Source organism: Protopterus annectens, chromosome 3.part0 (assembly GCF_019279795.1).
Source record: "Protopterus annectens isolate FY-2018-M chromosome 3.part0, PAN1.0, whole genome shotgun sequence".
In the NCBI taxonomy this organism is placed as follows: domain Eukaryota; kingdom Metazoa; phylum Chordata; order Ceratodontiformes; family Protopteridae; genus Protopterus; species Protopterus annectens.
Window position 1 is genome coordinate 1,414,098,632 of NC_056731.1, and position 14,848 is coordinate 1,414,113,479.

Consider the following 14,848-nt stretch of genomic DNA (forward strand, 5'->3'; position numbering starts at 1 on the left):
CTATTCTGAATGTATTATGTCATAAAATGCACTCTGGTTTTCTGAATAGCACAGTTTAAAAACATTTAAGGTAATTCATTCATTTATTGCATTCTACAACATCAGTCTCGCTGCTTCTCCTGCAATAAATTTTCAAGCAAATATTTCATAAACACTTCAGTTTTATCCCACAGTAATTTACACACTGAATCATTTTTTCCCTCAGTTTATATGATGTATGTTGTATTTTATTTAATCTATGTCTATTTGTATTCATTTATTAATGGAGTAACTACTACACACAAGTGCGTCCCTTCAGAAGGAATGCAGAAGTATCTGGTTATTTGCCTTATTCAGAATGAATTTACTGCAGTAAACTGACAGACTTGCAAATACTGTTGTTACTTTTCTGCCCCTATTAAGTTGACCATCAGTCCATCATATGAGCTATTATATCCACCAATCCTATTCAGAGAAGGAACCTTCAGCACCCTGTGGGTATTCTGTCCATTCCAGGCTGGTTTAGACTTTGGGAGTATCATTTACTGCCAAAGCACTACAGGTGAGAATTCAGCCCTACGGTGCCACCATCCAAAGCTGTCATTCCACCCCCATCCGCGCAAACACACCTGCTTTGTCATGGAATTTAAGGCTGTTGTCCTTATATTTGCTTTGGGAAGAATTTTCTTGTGTTCTAAGATTTTTGTGACACAGGAGTTTGCTGACCAGTGGCCATACCTCATTAGTTTTAAGTTCATAATTTAAACATCTAAATATTTAGTTTTGTATCACAATTTTGTATTCTCCAATATGATTCTTACATAGGGAGCCTCATGAGTGGTGTCTGTATATTCTCCCCTGTGCCCATGTGAATTTTCATTCGGTGTCCTGTTTCTTTCCACAGCCAAAAGACATGGAAATAGGTGAATCGGTGATCTTTTAAGATATACCATCTGCATATATGTGCAGATGCGTATTTATAATATGATGGACTGCTACGTAGCCCTGAATCGGTTCTCTCTCTCACCTCTGTTGCTTATAAGAAGACGTACACTCCACCACAACCCTGAATAATATAAAATGAAAGCTGAAAAATGAATGAAGAAATTAACAAATGCTTCAGGCTAAGTAGCTGAAATCTATGTTTCAGCTCATAAAGTAAAATACTAAAAGATGTAAGAAGGGCTGCACTGATGTCTGGATGCTTGTCTAATTGCAGTGTTTGTTGGTATTAAAGTGGCTGTCTGTGCTTTTACTGTCATCCTCTGGAAGGCATGGGAGGGTTTGAGACATGGACTGTCTCTAGTGGGACATTAGGCAGGATACAGTATATGGGTGTGACATGAAGAGAGGTTAAATGTAAGTGCACACACACTATAGCTACACTAATATATTTCTTACTCTCACAGATCTAAGATAATGAATAAGTGCATCACATATTCCCCATAATTGATTGCACGTTGGACTTTCATATTAGCACTGAAAAATTAGGGTTCTATTACGCCCCAAGTCATATCTAAGCACCAAAAGACAAATCGTCTTGGTGGTGGAACATACCCCTAACAAAAAAAAACTCTTTCTGACTACCTGCGGTTCAAAACTGCATCTGAGTGACAACCACTGTCTGCTGGTGACCAAAATATATCATATGTGACCAAAGAAAGTGACAAATAAAACAAAAAAGAGGAAAAATTTTTTTGTTGAATTATTCTGAAACTTGCGCTTGGCAAAACTCTGTTTGTAGCTCCTTTGTAGAACTCTTGCCTGCAATTCTCACCTTTATGTTCTACTTCTGCAGACTGCAGTTATAATCTCTGCAAATCTTCTGATATGTAAAGCCTGGAAGCATGAACAGAAGCTTAATAGCCTGGAACATACTTCTCAACTTCTCATAGTTTTGCAGAATGTCAAGATAGATATTTGCCTCATAATTTTCATTTTCTTCTTATTTGTGGTTTTCTGGCAAATCGTTGAGAAGTGAAGTCATTAAATTGTGTATTTCAGACTTTATATCTTTCAGAAAAAGTATGATAACTCAAAATCTATTATTCCAGCAACTTTGTAAAGTTATAAGACCAATATTTCAAATCTGTCCCTGATTTTGGGTACTTATCCCTCCATTATTTTCTGGCTTTGTGGACATTTCTTACTGAGTAGGATGCACACATCAAGTAGAGTAGCACTGATTTGGGATCCTGATTAGTACTCCATTTTCAATGCCCACCATAGTAAGCACTTTTTTCTTGTGGTCTCGATATGCCCCAGCCCCAACCAGGCAACTACTAAGACGATATAATTCCCTGGCTAGGGTTACCACCTGTCCCAATTTGCGAGGGACAGTCCCTCAGGGCAGTTGTGTCTTGCAAAAAAATTGTAAAAATGGCAAATGTCCTGAGATTTTAGGGCAAAATTATTTCCTATATTTTATGTAATAGTTTTCTAAAACAGGTATTCTGTATCTGAAACACCTAAATGTTATAAGAAACAGAATAAACAACTAAAATGCTACAAGAATACGCTTTTATTTAGGCAAAAAGTGAAGTTTTGTCCTTTGTACTGGCCGTGGGTATGTTTTGGCCTGCAAAATCTGACGTTTGTACCAAAAATGTCCCACTTTGAGCATTTGAAAAGGTGGCAACTCTAGCCATGGCAAGAAAAAGTAGCTTTTTAAATATTAGTATTACTCGGTCTTCTCACAAAGATAATAATAAAACTAACTATAGTTATCTGCATTTTCCGCCAGAAATAATTCTGTTGTTCATATTCGGTGACTTTTTCAAACTAGAAATGTTCCCGGGAACAGAACAAAATTCCGAGGAAAAGTCAGACTCCTCAGAACAACGAAACAAGGATAACGAATGACACCGCAGTAGTGCTTACCTAAAACCGATAATATCCTATTCGTGCCGTATTTGAACTACTCGGTAATGTACTGACCCTCAAAATCAAGTACTAATTTACAACATGAACAGCAGTAGACCCTTCATCTTTCAGTTCCGGTTTGTACCGTTCATCCGACTTTAGTTAAATCGGGGCCTGATACTTAGCGTTAAAAGGTAAGGAACACGCGGGTGTTGTAGTGCCCTCTTGTGGCCAGTCTCCGAAATTCACTGAGGGTCTCAGTGAACGGATCCCCTTTGTGTGAAAACACTCCGACGACAAATACTGCAAGCTGAAAGCGCACTCCCCTACTCAGTGCACGGGGCAGCCATTCCGTGGACAGCTTCATATTACTGTGTATCATTTTGTTTCATTTTCTTTGTTTCTACAAGGGGAAACCCGCTAATTGTACAAATTAAACTAAAAAACCCTTCGAGGAGAAACATTTCGGTAATTTAACAACACTGAATGTTTTGCTACTGCATGTGAACATCTACAGAGTCTTGCTTTTTTGGAAGAGTTTTTTTCGCAGACCACAAACGGATGTGAGGCAGGAAAGGTGTCTCTTTCTCTTAAATTCTGAGACCTATTTCTTTTTCTTCAAACACTGTTTTACTGAACAAAAACGAAAAGGACTGCTTGATGTTTTTAGTGAAATGGACGTAAGATTTTATCCACCACCTCAGTCTGCAGCAAGTACAGATTCTCCTTGCTTGGGACCCTCACCCTGCCTGGACCCCTACTATTGTAACAAGGTGATTTTTTTATTACATTTATTATTAATATTATTATGTTGTTGTTTTTGTATATATTTGCATTTTAAAAAGCTGAAGGTCTGGGTACTTATAGTTTGCGGAGTTACTTGGACAGTGATAATGCACTTTGCAAGCGTCACTTCTTTGTGCATTTTATAAGGCACAATTGCTAAAAAAATGTGGCAGTGTTTTCCTCACTCCACTAGGATGGCACATCAGAGTGCATTTGCACTGACCCATTCATTAATCTGAATACGCGTACTCAATGCTGTTATCACTATGGATAATAGTAGGAAGTTGTCCGTTTAGGAGTTCTTTCCAAGTACAGGCTTTGGCACGACACCTCCCCTAGTCACAGATGCAAACACAGGTCTTCTTCCAGATGTCCTCTTGCACCTGACACTTTTTTAGCACACATAATTAAAATAAAAACGGGTTGGTAGTGGCTGGTATGCAACTGCTGTAATTCACGTGAATGGAAACATCTAAAAAAAATACATTTTTGACATCTAGTTCAAGACATTACTACTACTGTAGTGCTAAAGCTCAGCGAAATTACAACACATGTTGCCGAAAAGCTTTCAGAAATCAGACGTAAGCGTACAACAGTCTACACTGCAAATGTTATTACTTGTTTATTTATTTTAAAAGAATAAATATTATTTCTGGGATATTCAGGTAGCTGCTTCCCTTTACCGGTATGAGTACAAGTGCCTAAAGATATTCAATGGTATCCATGACCTACCCCTATTGTGATCGTAGTATATTGTGCTTTGTGTTGTTATGTAGTTGTACTAGTTAAGTCTGAATTTGCAGCACATCCAGAACAGTTACTTGTAGAATGAAAAAGCGTTGGTGCTATTAAGGAACTTTCTAAGATTCACTGCCACATGTAAGCATTGTGCCCATTTGTTTATCTTTGACAATGGTTTTTTGCTTCTAAAACAAAGCTGAATAAATAGTGTATAGAAAGATTCAACTTTTTTCCGTTTTCTGTGACTAGCAAACAACCTCTTATTTGAGGAGCTGTAAATCACTATTTACTTTAGGAAATCCATACAATGTAAACTGATGGCTTTTGTGGCTGATTTTCTGGAAGCCAGTGAAAGGGCTTCATTGAAAACAACAGCTTTGGGGCTTAAAGTCACACAGGTACATTATGACACCAAGTGAACCTTGTTTTTTTTTTTTGCATTATTAACTGACATGAAATATGAACAAGTTACAATTGTGTTCCAGAATGACCCTTTACTTAAAAAATGGGAAAGTTTAGCAAAATAATTTCAACTTTGTGCAGAACTGGCTTCTTCTTTCTTTTTTATGCTCACTGTAATTATGCAGAAATTAATAGAATGAATTATGCTTATTTAAGTACACATGTGCTGAAGAATCCCACTGGTCCCAGTCCTTTGAGGACCTTAGGTATTCAGACTTTTGGGACACAACTGTTTTGTATAAGAACGTCTTTATTTTTGATTTCAAAGTTGTATTGTTTGCCATTCACATTACTGAACAGGAATGCTTAGCAAAAAGAAGTCTAGCAAATTTTAAAGAGAACTGAAACATGACCTGACAACTGTGTTGATGCACATGGCACGGTGGATTTGGAGGTGTTTATGCTACTTACCTCCCTTCTAATCTGGCCCAAGAATCATGTGTCATATTATTAAAAAGTGTAAGAGGATCTTTAACTTTTTTATGTGTGTCTTGAAGTGTCTAATTTTTTAAAAACATCAGACTAACTGAAACACAACAAAATAGATTATACCTGTAAATGTATTCAAATGCAAATTCTATGGATAGTAGCACAATGCTATTGCATTGTTTCTATTGAGCTAGCCTCCACTTTGTAATTTGGAAGTATTTTTTCTTGTTTTTATTTTTTCTTATTAATGTATTATTATTATTAACTTTATTATTTTTTATTTTATTTGCATATTAATGACATGGTGTATCTGTTCATACTTGGCCTCCTGATTTGTCCTGGTGGAAATGCAAGTTTTGATGAACTCCGATTTTATAGTTGTAGTTTGAATGCCATTCTTATAGCTTTTAATACAAGAATTGCAGTCTCCATTCTCACACTGTATTCCGTTATGCCATCTTAAAGTTTAATGCTAAATAGCGAAACAATGCAAAGTAACAGTAAATGTATTAAATTTAGAGATCTGTGGAAAGGAGTATTTTTCATATTGCATCTATAAAAACGTCATTGATTTGCAGTTTGTAAGCTTTAAGGGAAACGCTTGTCAGCATATGCGCTTTTGCATTTTTGATATTAATTTGGTATATTGATTTCTTAAAGACTGAGTCCAAATTATTTTAAGTGATGTCAAAAGTTCAGGATGACAGAATATGAAAGATGATCTTTTGGAAAGGCTTTTAAGCATTTTAGCTTGCATTCTAGTTTAACCAATACAGTCCTTTTATTTGATAATATTTGTATTTATTCACTTTAGTTTGCATTTCAATGCAATAATTTCCTTTCCACAGTTGCTATTTTAATAATGCCTTGTTTAAAAAAAAATAACCATAGATTCAAAGATACTAAAAGATACTTTTCACAATGTGTGGTCTTTGATGTTTCTCATTAAACACTGACTAAACATACCTGTACATAATAGAAAGTAAAATGTATGTTGTATAATGTATTTGTCTGTGTAAGTTTATAGAGCCAGCTATTATACTATCCCACATTAAAGGGTTTGTGGAGGAACTCTGCATCGCTTTAAGAACAAAGTGTGGAAACAATTAACTCTAGTTCACATATTGAAACCCCGTTTCACTTGTGGCTCATTAATGATGAAGGAGGAGCTTGAAAACTTATTAGTCTATTATCAGTTTGCCAACATTGCTTTAAGATCACTAAAGAATTTATTGTATGAGGCAATGAGTTTCTGTTCTCCGCAAGAAAGGAAGCATTTTTTTCCCAGAACAAATAAATATGTTTATACCATATTGAAGAGGTCTATCATAAAAAGGTATGATTTGAAAATTAGTTTCTCAGAAAAATTTACCGAACTCCAGTGAAGCTTGAGTCATTGCTGAAAAGTGTGTCTGGACTAGTTTTCCTGTCTGGTACAAAACTAGAAGATGCAATACAAGGAAAACACATGTATGGACTTATTTAAGTACCCCATTTATATGTAGTCTTTCCAAGTGACTCACTCTTTCTTTTTTTCTTGTTTTCTTCTTTGTTCTCACTTGGTTGATATGTTTCAGTTCACTGTTACCTAATCCATGTAGATATCTGTTCTTTTTGGCTTTATTTTCTGTTTCACTTTTAAGAAGTGAACAGAGTAGATATATACAATAACACATCTACTAGGGTGTGACTTCCTGTAGAACATTGATCATTGCTTTGCAGTTTTTCATGACAAATTTATTACAAGTAGAAAAAAATGAGAAGCAACTATGATTTGTAAAATAATAGTTTAGCAAAGGGGTTCTGATGGGACTGCAAACTACATAAGCTCTTGCCAGTTTGCTACATTGCATTTTCAAAACAATCAGTTGAACTGTATCATAATTCAGAGAATGAATTGTACATGAATTATACATTAGCTTTTTTCTTCAGCTTTGTCTCAGTGACTTGCCAATCAAAATTATCATTTGCCTTAGAATGATAGAACCTACTTTCTTACTTTCTTTCTGATTTTGTTGCTTATGTGAATTGATAGCAAGCATATTTATAGAAGAACAGGTATGGTTCTCATTTCCCAGCCATGTTTCTCTCTCTACTCCCATGGACTTCACTAGTGATTTATTTGAATTCACTTCCAATAGCTTCTTTTTTTAGCACCATCAGCCAGCTAGTAGATGAACATTTTCATTTTACGTATTTATTTATTCCTTTTAACCTTAGGAAACAGCAGGAATTTGCTTGTATTCATAAATCCAGGCATGTGTAAAAGCAAAAGGAAAATTACACAAAATAACAACAAATGTCTGACCTAAAATGCATATGTGCATCCATCCACCAATGCTGACACATCACATCTGACACTTTTTGCAGTACCATAAGCAACTACCACCATCCACAAAGTTTACTAGAAAATTAGAGAACAGAAAGGTTGTCAGACCATCTTCTGAATCATATACACACATATGCGTGCACACACACACACACACACACACACACACACACACACACACACACGCACACAGACATGACCAATTTAGAGTTCACCTTCTACATATCATACACCTTTGGGATGTGGGAGGAAAACAGTATATCCCGAGAAAACCCACAGAAACACAAGGATGTCATGTGGATTCTACACAGAAATACCCAAGTCAGAGACCAAAGAGGGGTGTCTTTTCATGTGAGTGGATAGTACTACTTGCTGTGATACTGTGCTGCCCATTTAAATGATACTAAGTCAGCAAGCAAAATATAGCTGAAAGCAGAGTATACATTGTCCAAGAGCATCTTGTTCTTTGTGCAGATATATGTGTGAAGCAAATAAACATTTCTTCATGCATGTCGCTCACTTTAATTAAGATTTTTCATAGGCACAGAGTCCTTTGACCCTCATTAGCTATGCAAGTTTTGGATGTATTTTCCCTCACTGTGTCATGAGTCCATAGTGTCATGGCAGATCCAATTATCTGTCTGAACTCCCTCTAATATACAAGTCTGTTTTATATATCCTGCTTGGAAAGCAATGTTATAACCTGTTAAAATGTCTTAAGCGACATTACGTAATATCTTCACTGAAGTGTTAACTTGAGCTAAGTAAAGGCATAATCAACATAGTAACTTGCTTTTAGATCCTTAACTGAGATGTTAATTACAAAGGCCTATTAGCTACTGTCTTATGAACAGCCCATTATGTACTCAAGTCAAGCTATAACACTTTAACTTAATGAGAAATAATTCTTCGGTGGCCATCTCTCCCTGTAATACTTATTTAATTATGAATTCCTTACATTTCTCAAAAATGACCACCTACTATGCTAGTGTTTGTAAAGGCCTGACAACACAATGCAAAAATATATTTTCCACATTATTATTTTTGTTTGTATAACATTTTTGTGAACATTACCATATGTGATCTAGAAGAGAAAGTTTTTTTTATGCTGTCGAAAAAAATTTAACTACTGCTTAAAGCGTTTATGTTCATTGAGATAATAAGGTATGTGGGAATATGTAACATTAAGTTTCTAGCTAGAATTCATTTTGGCTTTGGTAGAGCATGCATACTACAAAATATATGCTGTTTAATATTAACAATATAAAGCTCAGGATTATTAGGCTTCTTGTTACTCTGCCATTGGTAGGGTGGGTAGTTAACAACAGGTTTCTTCTTAATCATGTCAAGCAGTCTATATGCTGACTCAGATGTTTTACAACTCTGCAAGGCATATTACTACAGTGACAGCACACGACTTATAAATGCACACAGACGTTTGACTCCAATTGTGTGTTTTATGTACAAAATGACTAATAATTGATACCCAGTTTTGGTATGCAAAGAAAAATCATTGGTATGAAGGCATCTGAGTAATAATTCTATCGTGCATGAAACGGAGGTAGCATGGCATTGCTTCTGTGTAGTTATCATTGGCGTCTTCTGTGAGTATGCATAATTCTCTTGGCTTATTCCCATCTTCCAAATGACTGACATACAGTCATGGTGTCTTTCATAACCGTATGCCATTCTCTTGGCTTATTCTTATCCTCTGAAACATAGGCCTTAGTCTATTTATCATGAATGAGAAGTTACTGATGATAGTACTGTCATAGGATGGCCTATAACCTAAGGCACGCGGACATTCTGTGTTGTTTTCATTTTTAAAATTGACATATCTTTAGCCAGCATATTGTAAAATCTACAGAAGTACGGTGTATGAAGTGGAAATGCAAACTTTTTTCTATATTTTAAACACTTTCTTCCCTTCCAGTAAGGGATTTATTTGCTATTTTTTAACATTCTGTTATTTGGCATATAGATTGAGCCACTGAAGTTGCTACTTATTCATAGATATATTGTATTGCTGTATCTGTTCAATATTTCCCAGTAAAAATGCTATTGTTGTCTGTATATGTATTTAACATAAGTTTTAAAATATAATATACATGTGAAAAACAATTCAGTGCATCTTCTATTGCGAAAACATCTGATTAATAATAATATAAATTCCGTATGTACCATTTCCTAATAAGAATTAACTTTTTCCTTTTATAATGTGTGTGTGTGTGTGTGTGTGTGTGTGTGTGCGCGCGCGTGTGTGTGTTTGAGTAACATGAAAAGAACGCTCTGCTGGTGGAGATGCAGCCTTTTGTTTGCTGATTTTACCTTTGCTGGGGTGTTTGCTGTATGCCTTCTGTATAATTAAATGTTTCTGAATTATTGGTACCTTCCTTTAAGATTACATCTGCTGATCAAACCATGTTTTAGTGTTATGGTGGGCTACTTGCATACCCTTGTTGTGCTTTCTGAAAGAGCGTGTGGCTGTAAGTATTCCCATTAATTCCCAAGCTGTACTAGTGTGTGTGTAAGCAAGTCAACTGTGTAGGTATCACTGGATGCACCAGAGTCCTATGGCTTGGAATACTCTGTTACCCAGCTTCCCCACCCCCACAACCCCCCCAAAAATATCTTAACATCAGGTTTATAATATTCACAATTTAGTGATACGTTTTTATTATAATCATATTAATTTAAGGTTCATAATTTAGTATTTTAAGATCAGTTAGACTGTACTGTATTTAAGATTACAAATATTTGGAGTCAGACATCAAACAAGTAAAATTATTACCTTACACTCTGTGGTTTTGAACAATACGACTGAATATAGTTTACCCGAATTCAATAAATGTGTCCCCGCCAATGATTGTGAGACCTTAATAATGTCTCTGGTTCACAGCAATAACAACTCATGCAGTTTTGTTTTATTATTTATTTATTTAAATAGTTAGTCTATGTAAGATACGAAGACTAGACCCACAAGTTAATTTTCAGCTACTGCCTTGCTGTAGTATAAAACAGGACAATTACAGCATGAAATTTGAAGGAAAAAATAGCTTGAATGCATAATTTAGCACACCAAACTGCAATCACAGATGCACAATGATAACATGCTTCAAAGTTCCACTTGTAATGTCAAAATGTCATATGAATATGTATCTGTAACTCGGTCTTGTTACATTAAGTAGGAAATGTAACTTTCACTCGCCATATGTTGGTGAAAAATACAGTGTTTCCTGACTATCATTAATCGAGAAACAGCTCATGAGAAATTGAATCTCCTCTACATTAACATCTACACTAAATGTGTGCACACTCACTGCTAACAGTTTTCCTTATATACATTATTAGAGGAGCAATTGTAATGTTAATGTGTAATGCAATCTTTTTGTTGGTATAGTAATTTATCAGTGCATCACTAAATATACAAGTTTGGAAGGTTATTGCAAATGACTATTAGTCAACCAAAGCCATATTCATATTTTTAAGTTAGGTTTTACATATCTGTAAAACAAAATGCCCTAGGCATCCAGTACCCACTCTGTACATCTGGTATTAAAATAAACTAAATACTTTAATGCAAGCTTTTCATTACAAGTAAAATCCATTATAATAACAACATGGATGCAGATTTCTAGTTAATTTTGTTTTATCTGAGTGTCTCTAGTTCTTCAACAGTATAACACCTAGTCGGTGTTGTAAGGGCACTAAGAGAAGATAGAATTAAGAACTTCATATGAAAAGTCCTGGTTTGAAATACCAGCAGTGGGGTACCAAGGAGGGAAGCTTGGTGAGAAACAATGAAGCACTGTTGGTCACTACGAAAGCAATGACTGTAAGGGAACCTTGAAGACATTTTGGTGAACTGAATGCTTGTAATACAAGTTAGAAAGACAAAAAGCACCATTTTTGATATGGTAACAATTTTTTTCTCCGGACTTGATAATGTAGTGATTTACAGGCAGATTTTTTGTTTGTTTTTCAATAACCTGATAATTGTTATGGACAACATTTCTGTGGTACTCAGTTTGAAAAACTCATAGCTCTTAGAATGACTCACCCAACATTTTCTGTTGAGGAACCTGAATAAGGAAGAATGCAATATTTTATGTGGCACTTGCACGAGCCATCCCGAAAACTACTAGACAGTAGTAGATGGTAAATAAACTACAGGCAGATTAACCTTAGGAAAGGCAGAGACAAGATAAGAAAGTCAGACATAAAAACTGAAAATAGTTCAAACTGAGATTAAAGAAATTTGAAAGGGTTCCACTTTTGGGGGTCTTGTACATCAACAAGGTTTCATTTTGATGAACATAAACAGACAGCAGTTTGGCATGTTTATATGTTTACATTGTTTTTTGTATTGCAAAAAAAAATCCAGCTGTCATGGATGTCAGATAATAAGTCATAATTTTCTTCAAATTAAACTATCACCTCATATTATTCATTATTGACAAGGATTGTAGTAACTGTTAACAGCATGTTTGTTCAAATACATGCTTTTTAATGCCAGTGTTAAGCTGGATAGCATTAATGTTGAATAAAAACAACCTTTAAATTGCTGCTGCACTCATGTATATCATTTGATATTCAGTGTGGCTCCCCTCCAGGGTAAGAATGTTCTAAGCATGTTGTTTGAATTTTTAAGAGACCATTGTTCAACACCTGAGCATTTCACACCAAAAGTTTAGCTCAAGAAGACATTTTTGTATCATTTAAGTGTGTCTCCAAAACAAATTTAATAAGGACAGTGTCAAAATTATAACATGTTTTCCTTTTTTTAAGGTATTCTAGTTCTAAAATCATGATTTTGTCAGAAAAAATGTAGTTTCCCAGGATGTTTACTGCAACACTTTTGCAGTATCAGTTTAATTGCTGGACTTATAAATGTATGAGTTCAAGATCTCAATGTTTTCTTTCAGTCAACAGAGTTTCTTGAAGTTGAATGAGTAGGTAATTTAAATTTCATTACTGCATATCTGTGGAAGCAGGAAGCAATCAGATTAATAATAAATTAATTGTGATATTGCTGTGTTTCACATGTGGATGGGTTGTCAATACTCAGATGTACATTCTGTTTCCTAATAAAAAAATCTCTCTCTCTCTCTCTTTTTTAATTTTGCTCTCATTTTGTCATTGTTTCAGTTCTTACATCTGCAATTGAAGACTGACATATGGACAGTCAAGGACACAATTTGCAAAGGTATCCATTGGCTAGGCATTACGACCGCAATTCTCACTAATTATAGAATAAGGGGTCAGATTCAAGGGTGTCACTGTGTTTAGTTACAAAGAAGTAAAATATGTATTTATTAGGCATAAAGAGCTTTATGTTTTTGTTTGTTATGTAGTAACATCCCTCGTTTTGGAGGCCAAACACTCTGTTTCAATTTCTTCTATGATAATACTTTTATAAAATAATACATGTCATTTTGTGTTGTAGAATGTTTAATTGGTGCACTGAATTCTGATGTGTTCATTATTTTTTTCATTCCTTTAAAACAACAATTCAGGAAATTTTGTTTGGCTATGAGACAACTGTATTTAATAAAATCATTTAAACAAAGGTACTAACATTTAAACAACTAAGGGAGTAAAACAATAAAAGTTGTTATTTTGTTTTTAATGCTGTAGTGCCATCAAGTGCTGGGAAAACAGTCAAAAATTATAAAACATCTCACATAGAACAGCAGTGCATATCAGTTCTTTGTAGTGATCATGTAGTGCATGGACCTCTGTGGTTACGCTGAAAATGTGGTTATGTAATATCCTAGTTAAGCGCTACTACAGAGCAAAACCCGACCTTAACAACAGTTAGAGGATTGTTAAGCATCCCATAGGCCCTGTTAACATTGAGTCTGCACTAAAAACAGATGGCTGTGACCTGAAAACAGCCACAGCATGGCATGAGATGGCTTTGCTTCAACTGTGATTTCTGCCTGCTGTCTGCTAAAGTATACCCCGTACTTTGGTTACAACTGCTTCCCTTACAAAAGGAATATGTAACATGTCAACCACATCCCCACTTCTTTAGCTAATGTCTTTATTGTATGTTCAACTAATGTTGAAAACCAAAACACCTAGTTATGGTGTTTTCATCCGAAGTTAAGTCTTTAACTGTATAGCTGTAGTTTTCTGGTGCTTGGATTTTCAAGGAACCCTGTTTGTGTATGCATGCCAAGGTAAAAAAGGCTCATATGACACAAGCCATGTCAGTTGTTTGTGAGACTGCCAGATCCACCAAAGGATTTAATGGATTGAAAAGGATAGGTGTAATCCAAAGCACTTCAACAGCTATTGATTCTGACTGGTATGGGAGTAGCATCCAGAGAAACTTTTGCAATGGACAAGTGGTCAAAACATGTATCAGGTCAGATGCAGAGGTGTCTGTGCTCTAACTTGGAATGAGCCACTTTGAAGTGCCAGTGAGCCTTAGTGGGTGTGAAGAAGGAATTATTAACGAGTTTCCAGGCGAAGTCCCTCCAAAACACAGCATCCATTGAAACATGGAAAATGGCTGCTCAATCTGATTCCTGCAGTGGATATGAAGCAAAGGCTTCTGGTAGTACTTGTTATTCAAACAAAACCCCTATAGGTACAGCTGAGAAAATTAGAAGAATTCTCTGAAATCATCATCAAAATGACCAAAATATTCGGAATGTCATGCAACTCCAACCATAAAAAAGGAAGATACTTTTTCACAGTGGAAAATACAAAATTCCACACAGATTTACTGGCATCTACATTACATTCGAAACATACTTATCAGCACAAGTCAAATTTCATCCCTGTTTGGAGAGCTAAAAGCTCAGTTTAGACACATCAGCTTCATTCTGTGCAACAGGAAAGGAGGGAAGCTAACCCCCCTTAAGATACAAGCAGTATAAAGGCCAGCATTTGACAAGGAAATACTAAACCTGTTAGAATTTAGGCCCTTTTTCAGTAGAGGCCCAGTTGCACTACCTAGTTCAGTGATTTGCTCAGAGTCACATAGTTGGCAAAAGATTCTTAACCCAGATCAAATCCAGTTCTATGATAAAACCTGTTAGTAACTGTTAGACTTAACTTCTTCTTCTTCTTTCGGCTTGTCCCAGTTAGGGGTCGCCACAGCGGATCACCTGTCCGCTCATAATTGGCTGTGGAGTTTTACGGTGTCGACTTGCCAGCCCGGCACCCAACTTTCCACAGAAGGCACACACACTCACACCTAGGGCCAATTTAGAGTGTCCAATCCACCTATAGCATGTCTTTGGGATG

At 35.7% G+C, this 14,848-nt stretch overlaps 1 protein-coding gene across 5 annotated transcripts in view; it reads left to right on the forward strand.

Annotated features, from left to right (window-relative positions):
- The first annotated feature begins 3,087 nt into the window (after window positions 1-3,087).
- TOX (thymocyte selection associated high mobility group box) overlaps window positions 3,088-14,848 on the forward strand; it is an 831,700-nt gene continuing 819,939 nt past the window's right edge. Inside the window, exon 1 of one of the 5 annotated variants that reach the window (XM_044065484.1) lies at window positions 3,088-3,614. In XM_044065484.1, the coding sequence (XP_043921419.1) occupies window positions 3,516-3,614 (99 nt within the window). In that variant the 5' untranslated portion in view covers window positions 3,088-3,515. Of the gene's footprint in view, window positions 3,615-6,574; window positions 6,596-9,170; window positions 9,193-14,848 lie in introns of those variants that run through there. The other 4 variants (XM_044065480.1, XM_044065481.1, XM_044065483.1 and 1 more) reach the window with 4 other exon arrangements.